Here is an 18728-nt window from a genome sequence, read left to right as displayed (position 1 = left end):
TACAACAGGCATGCACTCTTTGGCTTAAAGGGAGTAGTACTTTATTCTCACATTTGGCAGTTCTGTGAGGCCAACAAGGATTACTTCAATTGATGTTGGGCAGTAGAGGAAGATAAGGCCAGAGATTCATCTTCTTGCTTTGTCCTTTAAAATGGTCAAATTACAGCCAGTCCACATTTGGATCTGACAACCGGGCCATCTACCAAATATATTTAGCACCTTCAGGGTGGGAGTTCAGAGGTGGTCTCTCAGGCAACTCCTAGTGTAAGTCTAAACCAAGACAAGATTTGTCCTCTTGTTCCAAGACTAGAAGAAGCTTTTTAGTTTCTTTCTAACTATCATCAGAATTCTGGGTTACTACCAGATATAGTTCTAGAACTGGCAAGGCCACCCACAGTGCACACCCAACTAAATCATTAGGACATACTAAAGCACTGAGCCTTTTCTAGGTAATTTATGGGGCTTGAAAATATATGATCATTAAACATAACGTTTCCACAATTAAACACGAAATAAAAGAAACTTGTGAGAGAAGAAAATAGAAACCACAAAATTGGAATTAATCTTGAAGAATATAAACATATATTAGTTTTGTTTAGGTATTTTTAAATGTTTATTTTTGAGAGAGAGAGAGAGAGAGAGAGAGAGAGAGAGAGCGCGCGCGCGAATATGAATGGGAGTGGGGGAGGGGCAGAGAATACCAAACAGGCTCTGCACTGACAGCACAGAGCCTAAGGTGGGACTCCAACTCACCAACTACAAGATCATGACCTGAGATGAAGTCGGACACTTAACTGACTGAGCCACCCAGGCGCCCCTCAAAATATACTGGTTTTAAATGTAAAAAACTTCTAGGAGATGAAACAGAAGCATCAAACTTTTACTTAGGAATTATGATCTAACAAGCCTAACCCCTCCCTAAATTACATATAGTCCAGAGGAAATGAAGATCCTATAATAATCAAGTACATTAATTCCATCTATATTTCATATAATTGATTTAGTTTTATCCTCAGCACTAAAGAATTACAACTTAATGCTCATTATGCTCTGATAATACAAATGCCACTGGAAGAAAATATGAAGCAAGCTTTTCTAATTAGGAAAAAGTATGACTCTACCTAACACTCTACATTTCAGGTCAATCATATTTTTATAAACCAAATGATGAGCAAATTAATATCAGAAAATATGCAAATAGCACTGTGAATACAGAACAGGCATCCACACACACATAACAGGGTTGTATGCATACAGATGCCAATTTTACATGCAAAGCTACCAATTATTTGTTTCTGCTGTAAGTCTTACAGAAAAAGAAATCTATACTCGGACTTTAAAAATGTAGTTATTGGGCGCCTGGGTGGCTCAGTCGGTTAAGTGTCCGACTTCGGCTCAGGTCATGATCTTGTGGTTCACAGTTTGAGCCCCGCATCGGGCTCTGTGCTGACAGCTCGGAGCCTGGAGCCTGCTTCCAATTCGGTGTCTCCCTCTCTCTGACCCTCCCCCCATTCATGCTCTGTCTCTCTCTGTCTCAAAAATAAATAAATGTTAAAAAAAAATTAAAAAAAATGTAGTTATTATCTGGGTATGAAAAGAGTCTAAACAGTATTCCCTTAGCACATCTTCAAAAGGCAGGTGCTACTGAGCTGAGATACATAGGGAAGCAGCATCCCACAAGAAAGTTTTTTACATCTTGGTCACTTAACAATTGCCTTTACAAAGATATTCTGGAATGCTCCGAAAAGGAATAATTTTTTTTAAAGTTTATTTATTTATTTTGAGAGAGAGAGCATGTGCAGAGGAGGGGCAGAGAGAGGAGAGGGAGAGGGAGAGGATCCCAAGCAGGCTCTGCACTGTCAGCGTGATCATGACCTGGGCTGAAATCAAGAGCTAGACGCTTGACCAACTGAGCCACCCACGCACCCCAATAAAGGACTAATATTAAACTTTGTTCCTTATTAACACACATATCAAAGTTCAGAGGTAAATTCTGATTTGGGGGTAAGATTAAAAATACACATTTAATTTGATTTGAATATTAAAACATGTAAAAACATAAAAACACCCAAACAAAACAGTTCATTTGTCTGGATCCCTTGGGTGCTTTTCTCAACCGAGAAGGACACCCACACAACATGGGTGACTGTGACTTGTTTCCCTAACCTGGATGAGTACCCAAGGTCCATGTCACAGGCTTCAGCTACCTAAGACCATGGCAGCAACACAGAACACCCACGATGATACAAGTAGCCTTGGGAAAGTGGCAAGTCTGTGATACAGATCACTAGTTGCCTGTCCTAAAAGGTCTCACTGCCAACTTTGAGCAGGGCACATGGCTGTCCAAGGTAAATGGACTTCTCCCAGCCTCTCTTGCGGCTAGGGAACACAATGTGACTCAATATGACCAGTGAGGTGAAAGGAGAAATACTGTGTATTAACTCATAGGAAGCATCCTTAAAAGAAAGCAAACACGTATCCATGGTCATCTTCTTTGTTCTGGCTTTTATCCTACTGTCAGGAACATCGACGTGGGGACTGCCACCTGGGACTCTGGCAAGCCCATTCTAGAAACAGTGCACTGTAAAACAACTAGACTGATAACTTTGTGTGACACACTTAACTCTGAATGACTTACCTCCAGAATCCTCATGTGACAGAAATATTTTAACCTTTTTTAAGCCACTGTTGTTTTGTACTTCTTTCATAGGTAGCCAACCATAATTCTTACTGATTAAAGGGCACTGGGAACCTATTCACAGATGACCAGGGAGTACAGGTGAATACCCTTGAATTGCATCATGTGAGTAAAACCACATTTTGTTTTCTAACATGACAGGTCAGCATTCATAAAAGACTATTCTAAAATTTTTAGATTTTCTTTAGAGTTTTTGTTGGTTTGGTTTTGGCTATAGCAAGTTTGATAGGAAGTTCATTAAATGAATAACTTTGATTACCTTTGTTTTTGCCACTTATGATCAAATTTAGTCTTAATATTTCGGAGGGTCCTTTCTACTAGATAAATATTTCCTCTTGAAGTATGTAAGAGTCTTTCCAGTAAATGTAAACTTCAGTTAATCTAAGTGGCCTTCCAAATAATAGTCAAAAGAACCAATACTTTAATGAATAAATGAGAACAGGAGAAAGGATTCTCCTATGATTATATGCAACAAATTTTTATTATTTTTTTATTTTTTAATTTTTTTCAATATATGAAATTTATTGTCAAATTGGTTTCCATGCAACACACAGTGCTCATCCCAAAAGGTGCCCTCCTCAATACCCATCACCCACCCTCCCCTCCCTCTCACCCCCCATCAACCCTCAGTTTGTTCTCAGTTTTTAAGAGTCTCTTATGCTTTGGCTCTCTCCCACTCTAACCTCTTTTTTTTTTCTTCCCCTCCTCCATGGGTTTCAGGGGCACAACAAATTTTTAAATGTGTATGTCCCTGGGAAGAGTATCCCTAGTTTTATTAGATTGTCAGAGAGGTCCTTACTAAAAAAACAAAAAAACCAAAAAAACAAAAAAAGGTGGGCTGAAGCTTATTTGTTCATAAAATGCTCACTTTTCACAAATACAGACAACTGTTCAAGGGGGCTGGATAAATCCTATATAAATATATCCAAAAAATCCTCTTTTGTACTAGCTTTGTGAAAGAGCTTGAGAATGTCCTAAGTGTTCAGAAACTATAAACTGATAGATAAAAAAAAATACATGCCTGCCAGAGTTCACCAAAAAATATACTGAATATATATAATAGATCCAACAAGATTTTTTAAGTACCTTTGGTTTACACAGTCTACTGTGTTTACATAGGCTATACATTAATTATTTAATTAGGTAATTAACTGTATTCTTCAAAAGTATAATCTAAGGTGGCCCAGAAGATACTGATGAAAAAGTGAAGCATACTTCATACAGAATCATAATATTTCTAACAGGAAGCTTAATATTTACCACCAAATCTTATGTATTTTCTCTTTGGAATTCATTCTACTTCTCCGAATAAGAATACTGTTTCCCCAGGGTGGGAAATCAGAGGGAATAGGAACTCAGAGACACAACCACAAAGGAAACTTGCTTAAAAGACTTGAATAGATAGATGTGATAATTTGGACAAGGAGAATAATGATGATCAAAGTATATTTATTAATTTATTTTAGATGGAAACAAAGATATAAGTAAGAAGGCAACATGGATATAATCTGAAAAGATGGTTTAAGTTTACTCACATCAAAACCAGATCTAAAGCATTAAATATTATACTGAAATTCTTCCTAAGTAATTACTGTTGTCACTGTCAAGAACATTAACAGGAGTAATGATGGCTCTTCCTCTTCCTGTGCTAGGAGATACCAGCCTACCATGTTTGTCTTCAATAAGTAGGTTCCTCAGAAAGGGATGTAATTTACTCTCCTTAAACATGTGGCCTGTAGTTTTATGGCAAAACACAGATTTTTTTTTTGGTCACTGGAATAGGCAGTGACAGGTGATCCTTTCAAGAGATTAAAACACACTCTGAGATTTCACTTCATCTCTCTGCACAAGACACCTGAGTAGATAACGGCCCCATGGTTTTGTGAGAAGACCCTGACCACTGTCAGACCAGGCTTCTGCTTCCTTACCTGATCAAAGTTGTAGAGGGCGGCATGCAAATTGGCCAGCATCCCTGTGGGGGGTTCATTGGTAATTTTAATGGAATTTTCCAGGAGTCCTTGAGGGATGATGTGTTCACTTGGTGTAGGTGCAGATTTGGCACTCATGAAAACTCTGTAATCTCTGTGGCTTCCTTGGCTGAATCGTTCAAGGAGTTTCTCCAGGGTTCCTAGCCACTTGGCTACCAAATGGACATTCTGAAAAACAGTATGGCTCATAACTCCTGTGAAACTAAAGGATATTACTTAAATTATGGGATCACAACATATTCCTATATATAAATGTATATATATTTCCTATATATAAATTTAATGTATTAAATTAAAGGATTTAATTTTTCCTTTATTATCATGTTAGGGAACAAAACCAAACAGCAAAATACACCTGTACATTGAACACATTTAGGGCTCCAAATCACCATAGGTTATTTTTGTTAACCCAAATCTCCTTCCAACAACACTTACCCACATCCAACACCCACCAATCACCTTTGAGATGGAGTTCCTGATAATTTTCATTGTTACAGTTTAAACTCAATTACTGAGATCTATCTGGTTAGTTTAGTAAAGTATAAAAACTAAAAGCTAGCAATGTACCTGATCACCCACTTCAATGTTTCTGATGCAAACCTCCTCTATTCAACTCCTATCATTAGTATATGAACTCAAAGGATGTGAGGGGTGAAAGGCTAGCTGAAAAAGAAATCACTCCTTGTTAAGATGCTCTGCGGATTCCTAGCATGATTTTTCTTAAACCCTAGAGCTGTCAAAAATCATGAAACAGATGTCACCACTATCACTTCCTGATTTTCTGCTTTGTGATTCACAATCCTCCAATACTAAATACCCACAGAGTACATGGTAGTTGATGCTGTGAGAGAAGTATAAAGGCCATACCCTCACACGCTCTCTGGTTCTGGAGAAGTCCTTAAATAGTGATTGAAACATCACCCCCAGGAATATATAATTATTTCCAACAAACAGAAACATTTAAGATTATAACAGCTACAAAAAAATCCCACAAAAAAATAAGAAAGGCAAATAGGTAATGGAATAGTCAAATAGGTATCTTTCTTTGAAAACGGTTCTGTTGTAAAAAGATGTATGCCAATTCAGTTGTTCACATTATTAGGCTATTTTCCTTTGACAAATGTTGAAATCCTAACCATCAGTACCTCAGAATATGTCTGTATTTGGAATAGGTCTTTAAAGAGGTAATTAAGACTAGATGCAACAATTAATCCGATATGGCTTGTGTCCTTATGAGAAGGGGTGATGAGGGCACACACAGAGGGAAGACCACATGGAGACACAGGGATGAGACAACCATCTACACACCGAGGAGAGAGGCCTCAGAAGAAACCAACCCTACTGGCCACTTGGTCTCAGACTTCTGGCCTTCAGAACTGTAAGAAATTAAATTTCTGTTGATGAAGTCACCTGCTCCATGATATTGTGGTCTGGCAACCTTCGCAAGCTTATCAGTAAGTCAGGGCTCTGAGACTCTTGGCTTCCACGGTTGCTACTAGATTGCGGCAAGAGTACTTCTCACACCTGACCGTGCCACTCACACAAGTAAGCAGAAACAAAAGAACAATAAAACCTGTTTTGCAAGCTCAAATATGACCTAATTCTCTATCTTATGGACTACAACAATACCTTACTTGAGAAGTTTACTTGAAACAAATGTAAAAATATTCTAGGCAGCAACTCTGGTCAGGGAAGAAAACCATCACCAGGTGAGCCACCTCTCAACACAGGCACACTCTGGAGTCCAGCCTGGGAGTCATTTGTGGGGATCTTGGCTTTGCGATTGGCTGGATTCTTGTGCTTGCTTGTCCCAGGGCACTAATGCCTGTGCAACATTTTTAGCCAATCCATGTATCTTGGAAAGCATCTACTTTGCCCATGAGAATAGATTTTTAAAATCCATTATGTCAATTTACAAACCATATGGTGTACATCTGAGATATAGATAGCTACCACCCTGATACCTATGTAATAGTTTTCTCTGGAGTATGGGCTTCTGATACAATGCTAGCTAAACATCTCTCGAAGGGCTCTATCTCATCACAGTAACTGACTAGTGTAGAGTTTGGTTAAGAGCTTATTAACATGTGCATACAAATCATGTGCCTATGCTGATACAATTTAACGTACATTACAAACAATATAATGAGTTCTCATCATGCTGGTCGCCTCTTTATTCAAAGTCCTACTTCTCTTTTAGATGGCAAAGAGATACTAGAAACCTCCAGAAGTTAGAATGGCCAAAGCCTGGGGCAATCCCTCCTCTCCAATTATTCTATGTCCAGAGAGGAACAGCTAAAAAGTTACATTCTTAATTACTGGTTTACCACTAAGAACAAAAATCAAACATCTGGGACAGATAACCAAAAGCAGATCCTTCACGAGACGAGGTCTTCTGAGATTTTTTTTTTTTTTTATGGTAAAACTTACAACTTGAATTTTGGGGGCAAATGGCAACTTGGCATAGAGAGAAAAATAACAGAAACATTTTACTTTGAATACTACCATCTCCTGAGGATGACCATACCCCTCCTAGTTTCTTCCTAGTCTGAGATGCTGGACACATGAGAATTCTCAAAGAACTTACTTTGGCAGGAAGATCTCAGCATCTACCCAACTGTCAGAGCAACAACTTCCATCTCTGAAAAAATAAACCCTCCACCGTTACCTGGCTGACTTTGTGAGCCTCAGAGGGTAACCCCTACCCCAAGTCACCTTACTGAAGTATCACCTAAGCAGTGGGTGTTACTCTCCCGGAGGGTTATGTTCTGCTTGGACCCTGGACAGCTTCTTTGTGTATCCAATTTTATTTCAGTAGAAACTCAAAATGCATCAACCCTGGATCCTGGAGGCACTGAGGGAGGCCAGTGTCCTATCTCTTTGCCAGGGTGGCCACACAAGCTAGCAGAAAAAAAAATGGTGCTTGCCACCAAACAGACCTGAACTTGAATACCAGCCCTGCTGCTTTGCAGCTGCGTGGCCTTGAGACTCTCCAGACCACTCCAAAGCTCACGCTTTTGTTCTTCATAATGGGAGGACAACACCGATCCTGGCAGCTTTGCTATAATGATTAGAGATCATGTATCCTTGCAAAGGATCTGGTACGAATGAGAAACTTTAGGTTCACTGGGCTGCCAATTAAATGGCTACTTCCAGACCGGATGAGACAGCCGGCATGCCTTGCTGGAGAAGGAGTCAGGATGGCTCCCACGTGCCCCCTAAAGCTTGCCTGAGCTCCACTCGTTCCTGGGTTCTTGCTAGAATCCCCAGCCAAGGGAGCCACCTGGGAGGACAGTGGGTTAGAGTCAAAGACCCATGTAATGCTAGCACTAGAAGGGATAAAGGGGTTATCGACTCCAATCCCCTTAACTTACAAACAAAGGAAATGTAACACAATTTAGGGGCAGAGTCAGAGTTGTATGAGGTAATAAATGCAAAAATGCTCTGTCAGCTTTGCTTTTTTTTTTTTTAATGTTTATTTTTGAGAGAGAGCAAGTGGGGGAAGGGCAGAGAGAGAGAGGGAGAAAGAGAATCTGAAGCAGGCTCCATGAGGTTACCACAGAGCCTGACGTGGGGCTTGAACCCACAAACCGTGAGATCATGACCTGAGCTGAAATCGAGAGTTGGACACTTAACCGACTGAACCACTCAGACGTCCCCAAAATGCTCTGTTAACTTTAAAAGCAACTCACAAATGTGAGGTTTTAGGACACGGGCCTTGGCAATCTATACAAGCCTGTTCATCCTGAAGCACTACTGGAGTATTCCAGATATCTGTAAGTCAAGAGGATAAGAGGATTCCCTGTAATATTTTTAATTTTAAAGCACAATGGCTAGAAAATCCCTCCAAATATGATAGGTATCCTTGTAAGCAGAGTCTCCTATCACCTGTGGAGGTGTCATGGACACTGAGAGAACCCCAAGACTCGGCAAATCACCAGATGTCATGAGGAAGGCTCATTCCTGTGGGTCAGGACAACTCTGCGCTGTCCCTCCCCCGTGTCCAGTCCCAGCATTGTCCGAAAAGAGGGAATACTCACTTGGAGTAGGACCCAGTGTCCTCCTTTGGAAGCTTTCTCCAGTGCCTTTTCTGCCACCGTCTCCTGGCCTTGTCCTAAAGACACGTTGTGGAATTTTCCCGAGTCTATCGTAAACCCCAGTCTTTTGCCTGTGAGAGGGTACAACACGGTGAGGGGAAGAGTGAATCAAGGACAGATGAGAAGGGTGTGGAATTCTGAGGCCCAGGGTCTGTCTGTGGTGACTGCTGCCACCTTCTAGGTCACTCTCCTAAAGAAGCCAAACTAAACTTCGGTCGTTTCAACAAGCAGCATTTTGAGCTCTCAACAGCTGCCTCCTTATGAGCATTAGCTAAGCCTGTGGAAATAAGTTCCTCTGGTTTTATGGTAATGAAGCTTTTGACATTTTGATAGATGGCAAGTATTGTTACTGAGCTTTATTAACTCTTGCAGGAGTAGAAAAGCATTTCCCTCATAAAAAGGAGCAACATGTGGTAGATATCACATCATTTTTTGAACAAATTGGCTCATTGGGTAAATGCAGGAGCCTCTCACCTTGTGGCCATGCTTGAATCGAGCACAGTCAGGTCACAGCTCTATTAACCTGGTACTCTCGGCGCGGGCTGTGGGGAATAGTAATCCAGAGCACAAAGCGACAGTGCCTTGCACAATCGAATAGGCTTGCTCTAATGACCACTATTTAGTCACAGGGGGCACAAGATTACACTAGCATGGAGAAAATTGCCCTCTGGCCCTTATATAGTCAAAAGGTGGAAAACAGTACAAAGGAAACTTGCATTATGCCAACCAGAGGAATGTTCCGTTTGAACATTTCTTCAGACTACAGTGTTATTAGCCTTACATTTTCCATGTACTCAATCTCCAACAAATGAAAAAGGAAAGAAAGAGAGAGAGAGAGAGAGAGAGAGGAAGAAACTAAGGTAACTGTGAACGGAGAGAAGGTCAGGCGGGCCGTGGGCAAGGGGGAGGGTGGGAAGGCAAGCCTCCTGGCCCCTCACCAAGGATCTCTAGGTCTTTAAGGGCGTCCACCCCTGGAGACAGAATGAAGAAAACTGGAGTGGCTGGGCTGCTTTCTTCAAATGCTTTAACTAAGTCCAATCTGGTCCTCCCCACGTATTTTGTACCCAGTTTTTCCTCCACGAAATTCCTATAAAAAAGAATAATGCAAAAGACACGATCAATGCTCATGACCTTGAAAAGGGCTACAACTTGGATCAGCTTAAATCATAGGCACAGGAAGGATGCTAACCATGTTCATTACATGGGATGTTTTTACACAACGATATAAATCCAGCTAGATTTCTAATGCATTAGTGTCAGTGAAATCCCTCCCTGCTTTAGAAGCTCTAAAAATCAGAAGCCTACGTTCCATTTTGGGGGCTACAGAGACCCCCCTCTGAGTACCACCAGCTGCCTGCCTGTGGCTTTGTATCCCCCAAATCTCCTGCCAGATCCCCCATTACTTATTAACAGTTCATTAGATTTGCCACAGTGCAATTTTCCGGCCTGCTGGGCTTCTCATGAATATACAAATGCTTTTTGGGGTGTTTCTAACACAGGGAAGCTCAATTAAGCAGGGATTATTTTCCAGCAGCATCAGATTTAGCAGAAAGTAAGTACTACTACTAAGCAGAATTAACTTGTAAAGTAGGGTATGCAGTGGCTTCTGCAAAGGGGAAATTAGCTGAACAAAGTGGAGGAGAAAAACCTGAGGTGCGTGAATGCCTTTGTTAGGAAGGAAGGTGAGAACTCTGGTAAATTCAGAGGCGAACGTGACTTGGGCGAATTAAGCAGCACATTACCAGTTAGGAGTCGAGAGGGCAAAGAGAGAGGACACACGGACGAATATGTAGACAGGGTTCCTGCTTTAAATTGCACCGGTAGTAAAGTTATAAGACTATTAGCGTCTCCTGAAAGAAATCCTTTTTGTTTGATGGGCAAAATCTTTAGAGCCCAAACGCCACCACTAAATAAAGACAGTGGAAGTCGCACTGGAATAATGCATGCCCCTGGCCTCTGAACTCTGATGACACCCATCTCTCTTGCTAGAATATTTCCAGTGGTTCCCTGTCTCCCCTCCTAATGTCACAAGTCAGGTTTTCAGGCAAGATGGGCTCAGTCTGACTAGAGACTAGCCTAGTTTAGTGTTCAGTGAGTTTCAACAATAGTAGTGATTACAGTATCACATTTTCAGCAGAATCATTTCTCATCAATATGGACCATAAATGCCTCCACCAGATACTCCAGCCCCTAAGACCGGGTGTCCTCGAAGTTAACTTGAATTTCCAAGAATGCTAACTGCCCCACCTGAGAGCATATGTCATTCTGTCAGGGCGCACCGCTCTCAAAATAATCAGCTTCTGTATCAAACTTTTCTTCTTCCATTCTTGCGGTAGCTTCTCTTTCTCTGGACACTCGGATTCCGCCCACTTCCTCCACTGTTTGGCAGATCCTTCCACATCTCGGTCTATGCCTCGAAATTCTTCCATCAGGGCTACTGCCTGTCATACAACAGGGGAACAGATGGGAATGGTGTAAATAGCTTACAGTTTGAGATAAAGACTAGCGGATGTGTTGGATCCTGTGTGAACAAGCTGTGCTGGATAGTCATCATTTCCTCACCAGATTCACTCTGCACCCTTTTCTGCTCTGCTAAGAGGGTGACCACTAAGGATTATTTGAACTAAATTCTCTGGTTCTCTGGTCTGGTTGGGTTTGGCCAAGAGGAGGCACTAGCAAGAGACTAGAGGGCTGGAGCAGAGAGAAGCAGGGGTATTTCTTCCTCAGCTCTTTCCCTGTGGTGACATAGTTTGGCAGTGGCTGTGTTCCTCTACCGAATGCCACAGCTCCTAGGGGTTGGCTCTCTCCCATAACTTCATTTCACAACAGTTTCAGTAACAGCTCCTTTTCTTCCTTTTTCCATCCCCATTCGTGGTTTGATTCCCTTCGTCTTCTTCCCATACCATGATAATATATTCGTTGTAAAACTTTTTTCTTCCATCCTCCCTTTGAACGAGGCCCTAACTGATCAACAATTGGACTTGAATTTGTAATTCTAAATAATTTAAAAACTCCATTAAAAATAAACATAACTATACTATAAAAATAAGGGATGATGGTTATTTCCAATGGACAGAAATGTGTCCTTCTCAGAAAAAGGGTGTGGCAAAGGTTAGCAAATGATGAGCATCTTCAAGGAATCCCTGAGTCTAGGAGGATACACTCTTAACAACAGGATCTTCTGACAGAAAAATAGGATAAGGATTGATTGATGACTGAGGTTGATGAATAACCATTGCTTTTTTTCTCGACAACATTCTGTTCAGCTTAAACACTTTATAGTGAGAATAAATTACTGTGTTGTTGTGTAATTGACAAAACTATGTGGGAAAAGTGGACAAATATAAAGAAGAAAAGAGCGCCTGGGTGGCACAGTTGGTTGAGCATCTGGCTGGGGCTCAGGTCATGATCTGTAAGTTCTAGGCCTGCATCGGGCTCACTGGTGTGTGAAGCCTGCTTCAGATCCTCTGTCCTCCTATCTCCCTGCCCCTCCCTCACTGTCTCCCTCAAAAATAAACAACTTAAAAAAAAAAAAAAAAAGAAAGAAAGAAACTGGTTTTAGGTAAATTGACAAAATTGTTCCCTTCTGTTCCTTGACTTTTACCGAAGTTCCTGCAGACTATACATATTTATTAGTTTTCCCACTCACAAATAGGGCAAAAGTTCCTTTACTTCCAAGTAAGAACTTAATCACTTTATAATTTAGTAATACAAAGATGGATTAAAGAAGATCACATTACATATCTCTACAAATGAAATAGTATATATCACTTGTATTTCTTTTAAAACATTTCTACATTTATGAGAACTGAGACATAAGATTTAGAAAGTGACAAAACGTCTTCCTAACATACCTTTAGAGCACTCCAAGACTGAGTGGTTAGGAAGTCAAGAGGACTCGAGTAAGTGTGTTCAACTTTGAATCGAAGCAGGAAATCCAATTCAAAAGGGTCTATCTCTCTCTTTCTCAACAAAATCTTTAGGGTACACAAAATTGAAAAAGGTCACTTAGTTTATATCAAAATCACAGCACAGGAGGTAGTCACCATTTAACAGATAGGACTGAATACAGAGAACCAAGTCTGCTGAGATTTCCATAGGTCTGTATCTGTTCTAAAGCTGAATTAAGAGTCTTAGATTAAGTCCATGATCTCAAAACCTTGACTGAAAATCTAATAGCAAATAATTATGAAGACTGGTTTATTCCAATTTTAACACATGAGTGTTAGCAAAATATATGAAATATTTGTTCATATTTATGCTTTTGCTGTGAACTCAAACTTGTCTTAGAACTTGTTATACAGGGGCACTTGGGTGGCTCATTCAGTTAAGGGTCCGACTCTTCATTTCGGCTCAGGTCATGATCTTAGAGTTTCATGAGTTCGAGCCCCACGTTGGGGTCTGTGCTGACAGCGTGGAGCCTGCTAGGGATTTTCTCTCTCTCTCTCTCTGCCTCTCCCCTGCTCACGTGCTGTCTCTGTCTCTCTCAATATAAATAAATAAACTTCAAAAGATTTTTTTTTAAAGAGACTTCTTTAAAACAAAAAAAAAAAAAGGTCTTGTTAAACAAATTGAAAAAGCCTGAGGTGATGATGGACCAAATTACTAAATATAAGGTAGAACTAATATTATTAGTCTTGATATAGAAATAACATCTAATAAACTTAATAAGTTTGACATATGAGATGACATATTTTTCTTATATGTGAGATTGAGAAAAATTGGAAATTACTGTTTTATAGATACAACTAAACAAGCACAGTATAAACAGAAATAAACTTTAGACACCTACATTATGAACTTGATAAGAAGTCCATAGAAAGAACATCTTTGAGGGGGACAGGAGGATGAAATATTCCCAAATTTCAACCTAAATATTTTAACACCATATAAAGTTAAACTGGGAAAATTTTGAGTTTTATGCTATTTTAAAACTCTAGATATTTTCAAAATGCATTATGGGTGGTAACACATTAAAAGACTATTTGATTAATTGATTTGTTCTTAATTCAATTTATTTCAATAAATAATTGCCATATATATGAAGCTTTGATTTACAGAAACTGTCAGGATTTGAGATAAGCTGTAATTTATCTATGGCTTCCAAGGAGAAAGTTTTAAATAGATGTGTGTATGTGTGTATGCATGTCTCATGTATTCTCATTCTTGGCCTTTTATTGCTAATGAGTAATATGTATACAAACAACAATTTAATTTTGTAATGTCTCGCTCCTGTTTATCACATACATTATGGAACACCTACACCTATATATTCATTTATAACCCAAAGGAATCGACAATGACCAAAAATACTGAAAGTAACAGTTTATCATTATTAACAGCAGGTATTTACAAAATGCCTTCTTCGGACAAAGCACTTTGGAGGACACAACGCAGACCAGGCAATGACCTTCCATCAAGAACTGGGTTGACAGAAAAAGGTATAGAGCAAACAAACTAATAATAGGACAACATGCTTATTTCATCTAGGCATGTAGTCCTCGATGTTTTCTTCTTATTGTGGGCACCTTTATTTAAAAAAGTCTTTTGCTGGAGTCCGTATTGAAAAATAGATAAATAAAAGGATAGCAGGTCTCACTGAAGGTGGCAGTGTGAAACCTGCAGCTCATTTACCCATTCACTGGTCTATAAAGGGACGGAGAAAATCCTAGGACCATCCAAATGTGGACTCATAATTCTTATCTTAAAGAATCTCCGGGCACCTGGGTGGCTCAGTCAGTTAAGCATCCAACTCTTGATTACAGCGCAGGTCGTGTTCTCACAGTCGTGAGATTAAGTCCCGATTTGGGCTCTGCACTGGGTATGGAGCCTGCTTAAGATTCCCTCTCCCTCTCCCTCTGCCCCTCCCCGACGTGTGCTATCTACCTGAAAACAAACAAACAAACAAACAAACAAACAAACAAACAAAAACAAACCAGAAAGAATCTCCCTGGTAACATCCAGGAGGCTCTGCACAAGACCTAAGAAGTGAGAAGTTGTCACTGATCTGTTTTTCAGGGTGATCGCTGATGTGGTGGCTTACAGCGCATACCTACCCAAACCAACACCCTGGGACCGACTGAAAGGTTGTCACATGTCCAAGCTCACCCTGGGAAACTCAAACTCACCTCGTGCCACCAAGGGCTTCCAAAAAAGGTGTCATGCCTCCCTTCAATGCAAGTGAAGCACATAATAAACAGAGGTGTAGGACTTCAGTTCTGAGGATGCTTTCAAATGACTGATTCCCTTACCTGAAAAGCCATCTGGGACAGGAAGGTGAGCTTGTCCTTCTCAAACAGTGCCTGGCTGGTGTAGAGGAAGACGGCATAGGTGATGCTCTCCATCAGGACTGAGACGCGGCCCTGCACATCCTCCACCTTGTCAGCCTGCTCAATTGCTCTGTGGAACAGCATGTTGAAAGCCTGGGGAATTTAAAGTGACTGGTAAAGGATGGAAACTAGTGCCTGTTGTCTAGCTACCCCCCACACGCAGCCAAAATGGGGGACCGCTTTCTGTTTAACTTTATTCGAAAGTGCCAGACTGTTTTCCAAAATGGTTTTTACCACTTTGCATCCTCATTGGCAACGCGAAAGAGTCGCAGTACTGTACCTGTGCTAACACTTGTTACTGTCGGTCTTGTAAAATCGCAGCCATTCTATTTGGTACCTAGCAATACTTCTTTCTGCTTTTACGCTGCATTTTTCTGATGAATACTGAGCACTTAAAAATGGGCTTATGAGCAATACTCATGACTCAGTACGGGACATGTATGTTCAAATCTTTCATTGTTTAATTGAGCTGTCCAACTTCTTTATATATTCTGAGATTAGTTGTTTGTTAGATATAAGCATTGGAAAGAGGTTTTAATAGTAACTCACCTTTTTATCTTCTTAATGTCTTTTGAAGACCATAAATTTTTAATTTGATAAGGTTCAATTTATTAGTTTTTTCCTTTCTATTGTATCCTAATAAATCTTTGCCTAACCCTAAGCCCAAAGATTTTCTCCCATTTTTTCCCCTAGAAATCTCATAGCTTTGCTTATTCATTTTGAGCTAATTTTGTAAGAAATGTGATGTAATGTTTAAGGTTCATTTTATTCTTTGTGGGTATCGAGTTTTCTCAGCACCATTTGTTATCAAAGCTATCCCTTCTTCATTAAACTGTCTCGGGTATTTTTCTTTAGGCCAATTAATATCAGTTTATAACAAGCCCTGAAATCGTGTAGTGTAAATTTGTTGTTCTTTTTCAAAATTATTTAGTTCCTTTAAATCCTTTTAATTTTAGAATCAGCTTGCCAATTTCTATTTTTCAAAAGCCTCCAGGGATTTGGCTGAGATGGAACTGAATCTACAGACCAATTTGGAAAGACCAAAGATCATCTTAATAACACTGAGTGTTCTAATCCACAAACATGGTATCTCTCTCCATGGTCTATTTCAACAATGTTTTTGCAGCACTTAGCACACAGATCTTGTATTTGTTTTGTTAAAATTATCCCTAAGAGTTTCGTGAAGTTGGAAGCTGTTGTAAATAGTACTGAGGTATTAATTTTATTTTCCAGTTGTTTGTTCTTCATATATAAAAACAATGGATTTTGAGTATTGCCTTTATATCCTGCCATCTTGCTAAAAACTCACTTCTTTTTTTGGTAGTAGCTTTTTTTGGTAGATTTCTGAAGATTTTCTATACACATGATTAAGTCATTTGTGAAAAAAAGACACTCCTTCTTTTAAAATGTCTGTGCCTTTTATTATATTATTGCACTGGGGATAACCTGCAGGGCAGTAATGACTAGAAGTGTTGAGAAAAGACATTTTTATTCCTGATCTTAGGGGAAAGCATTTAGTTTTTCAACATCAAGTATATTACTAGCTGTAGATTTTTGTAGATGCCCTTTTTCACATTGAGACGTTAACCAGGTATTGAAGTTAGTCAGATTCTTTGACTGCATCCACTGAAGGGATCGTATGGCTTTTCTCTGTTGTTTTGTGTTATTTTTTAAATGTTTAACCAGCTTGTATTCCTGGCATAAATTCCACTTGGGCATAATATATTGTTCTTTTTATTTGTGGCTGGGTTCACTTTACCAATTCATCTATCCTCCCTCTCTTCCTTCCTTTTTTAGTGAGTGAGGGGCAGGGGGACAAGCACGAGCGGGGGTGAAGGGCAGAGAGAGAGAATCTTAAGCAGGTTCCATGCTCAGTGTAGAGCCAGACACGGGGCTCGATCCCATGACCCTGAGATCATAACCTAAACCTAAACCAAAACCTGCTAGTTACTCTTGACTCTTTTCCTCTTCTTTATTTTCCATATCCAGTCCATTTCTAAGGATTGATTATTTTAGCTTCAAACCATATGACAAGTCTATTAACTTTTCAGTCTTGTCATTCTATCAGATGTCTGCTTCAAACCTTTCAATGGCTTCTTTTTGCAGACAAACTATAATCCAAAATCCCCCATTTGGCCAATGAGGCCTCCTATGATCTAGACTTCCCCACCTCTCTAGAGTCCTGTCTTGTCATCTTCTCCCTTACTCATTAATTACCCTCCGGCCACATACATTCATTCACCACCTGGAATCCCAAACTCGTTCATGTTCCACACATCCTTGTTTTCTGCAAACATTTCATACATGGCTAAACTCTATAGGAATCAACTCTAATGTCACTTCTTCTCAGAGGCCTTCCCTGAACCAAGAGTAAAACAGCACCTCCATCTTTACTATTCTCTCTCATTGTACTTATCACTTTTACACACACACACACACACACACACACACACACACACACACGCCCCCCCCATATGTTTGTTTTTTTCAAAACTGTACACTGAGTAACCAGCACAACATCTGGCATGATTGACCTCAATAGCTATTTGTTTAGAAACTGAGCGACAGCATGAATGAACAGTGCCCAGAAGTACAATGATGCAAAGTAAAGAGCATGGCCTTTGGGATCATAGTCATGAGTTCAAATCCTGCCTCTTATAATTATGATGTGAATTACAGAGCAATTTATTTCAAAATGTTAGTTTAAAAAAAAAATAGGGATAAAATACTTTATTGAGATGTTTTCAGCCTAAGAATGAACCAAGGTATAAAAATGTCTTGCATGTAACAGAGGGACTTAATGAATAGTTGCTCTCACTCTTTCTCCCACTATACCAAAATAATATGGGTAATCTTTTTATAAGACACTTATGGCTTTACAAAAAAAGTATAGGAGTCTCAAGGAGAATTCCCTTATATATAATAAACTCAAGACTCTGTTTAAGAACAAAACCAAATGTATTATGATGCCACATAATTATCTCAGAGCCTTATTAAAAATTCTAAATAAAAGCTCCAGAGAAAATGAGAATTTCTTTTTTTTTTTTTTTTTTTTTTTTTTTTTTTTGCTGGCTAGATCCTCAGGACTCCTTACTGGATATATACCAATTGCTTAAAAGTAAATTCCAAACTTCCAGAAACAAGTTGAACTCATGAAACTGAATTTTTTTCTTAGCCTATTCAGCATACCTTCAAAGAGAATTGATAGATGGGGTTAATTTTTCTGAGGTCATTAATAACAAAATAAAGAAGAGACGCTCTCGCTGCCACTGGTCTGTAACATTCTCGGGCCTCGTTGATTTTTTTTTCATTTTCTTTAGCTTCAATCACCTACAGTGAGATCAAACAACATAGGCCACTTACTCTTCATATTCTTTATACTTACCCAAGTGATGGAAGGGACATATCTGAAATGAAAAATTATTCGTATTAAAACAGAAAACATGTATGAAATTTATGTGCTTGAGTTTTTCTAAAATTATTAGATTCATATTTTAAAATAATTTTTTTCATAAACTGAGTTTTCAGTGAGAATAGACCTGACTCTAGCTGTTTTATGGTTACAAATTAAGCAAATCTGACTAGGGGCTGTGGTTTCACAGAATTTGTTCTGAGT

General features: G+C 39.5%; 1 protein-coding gene across 2 annotated transcripts in view; it reads right to left on the bottom strand.

Annotated features, from left to right (window-relative positions):
• DNAH11 (dynein axonemal heavy chain 11) overlaps positions 1 to 18728 on the bottom strand; it is a 358971-nt gene that overhangs the window by 32566 nt on the left and 307677 nt on the right. For both annotated transcript variants that reach the window (XM_053898599.1, XM_053898597.1), the window contains 7 exons: positions 18302 to 18442; positions 15035 to 15205; positions 12638 to 12760; positions 11031 to 11224; positions 9722 to 9870; positions 8727 to 8854; positions 4627 to 4854 (listed from right to left, as the gene is read on the bottom strand). In XM_053898599.1, coding sequence (XP_053754574.1) covers positions 4627 to 4854; positions 8727 to 8854; positions 9722 to 9870; positions 11031 to 11224; positions 12638 to 12760; positions 15035 to 15205; positions 18302 to 18442 — 1134 coding nt within the window. The remainder of the gene's footprint in view (positions 1 to 4626; positions 4855 to 8726; positions 8855 to 9721; positions 9871 to 11030; positions 11225 to 12637; positions 12761 to 15034; positions 15206 to 18301; positions 18443 to 18728) is intronic.

The sequence above is a fragment of the Panthera pardus genome, unplaced genomic scaffold (assembly GCF_024362965.1).
Source record: "Panthera pardus isolate Hobbes unplaced genomic scaffold, ASM2436296v1 HiC_scaffold_8, whole genome shotgun sequence".
Lineage (NCBI taxonomy): Eukaryota > Metazoa > Chordata > Mammalia > Carnivora > Felidae > Panthera > Panthera pardus.
This window is presented reverse-complemented; position numbering and strand designations above follow the sequence as displayed.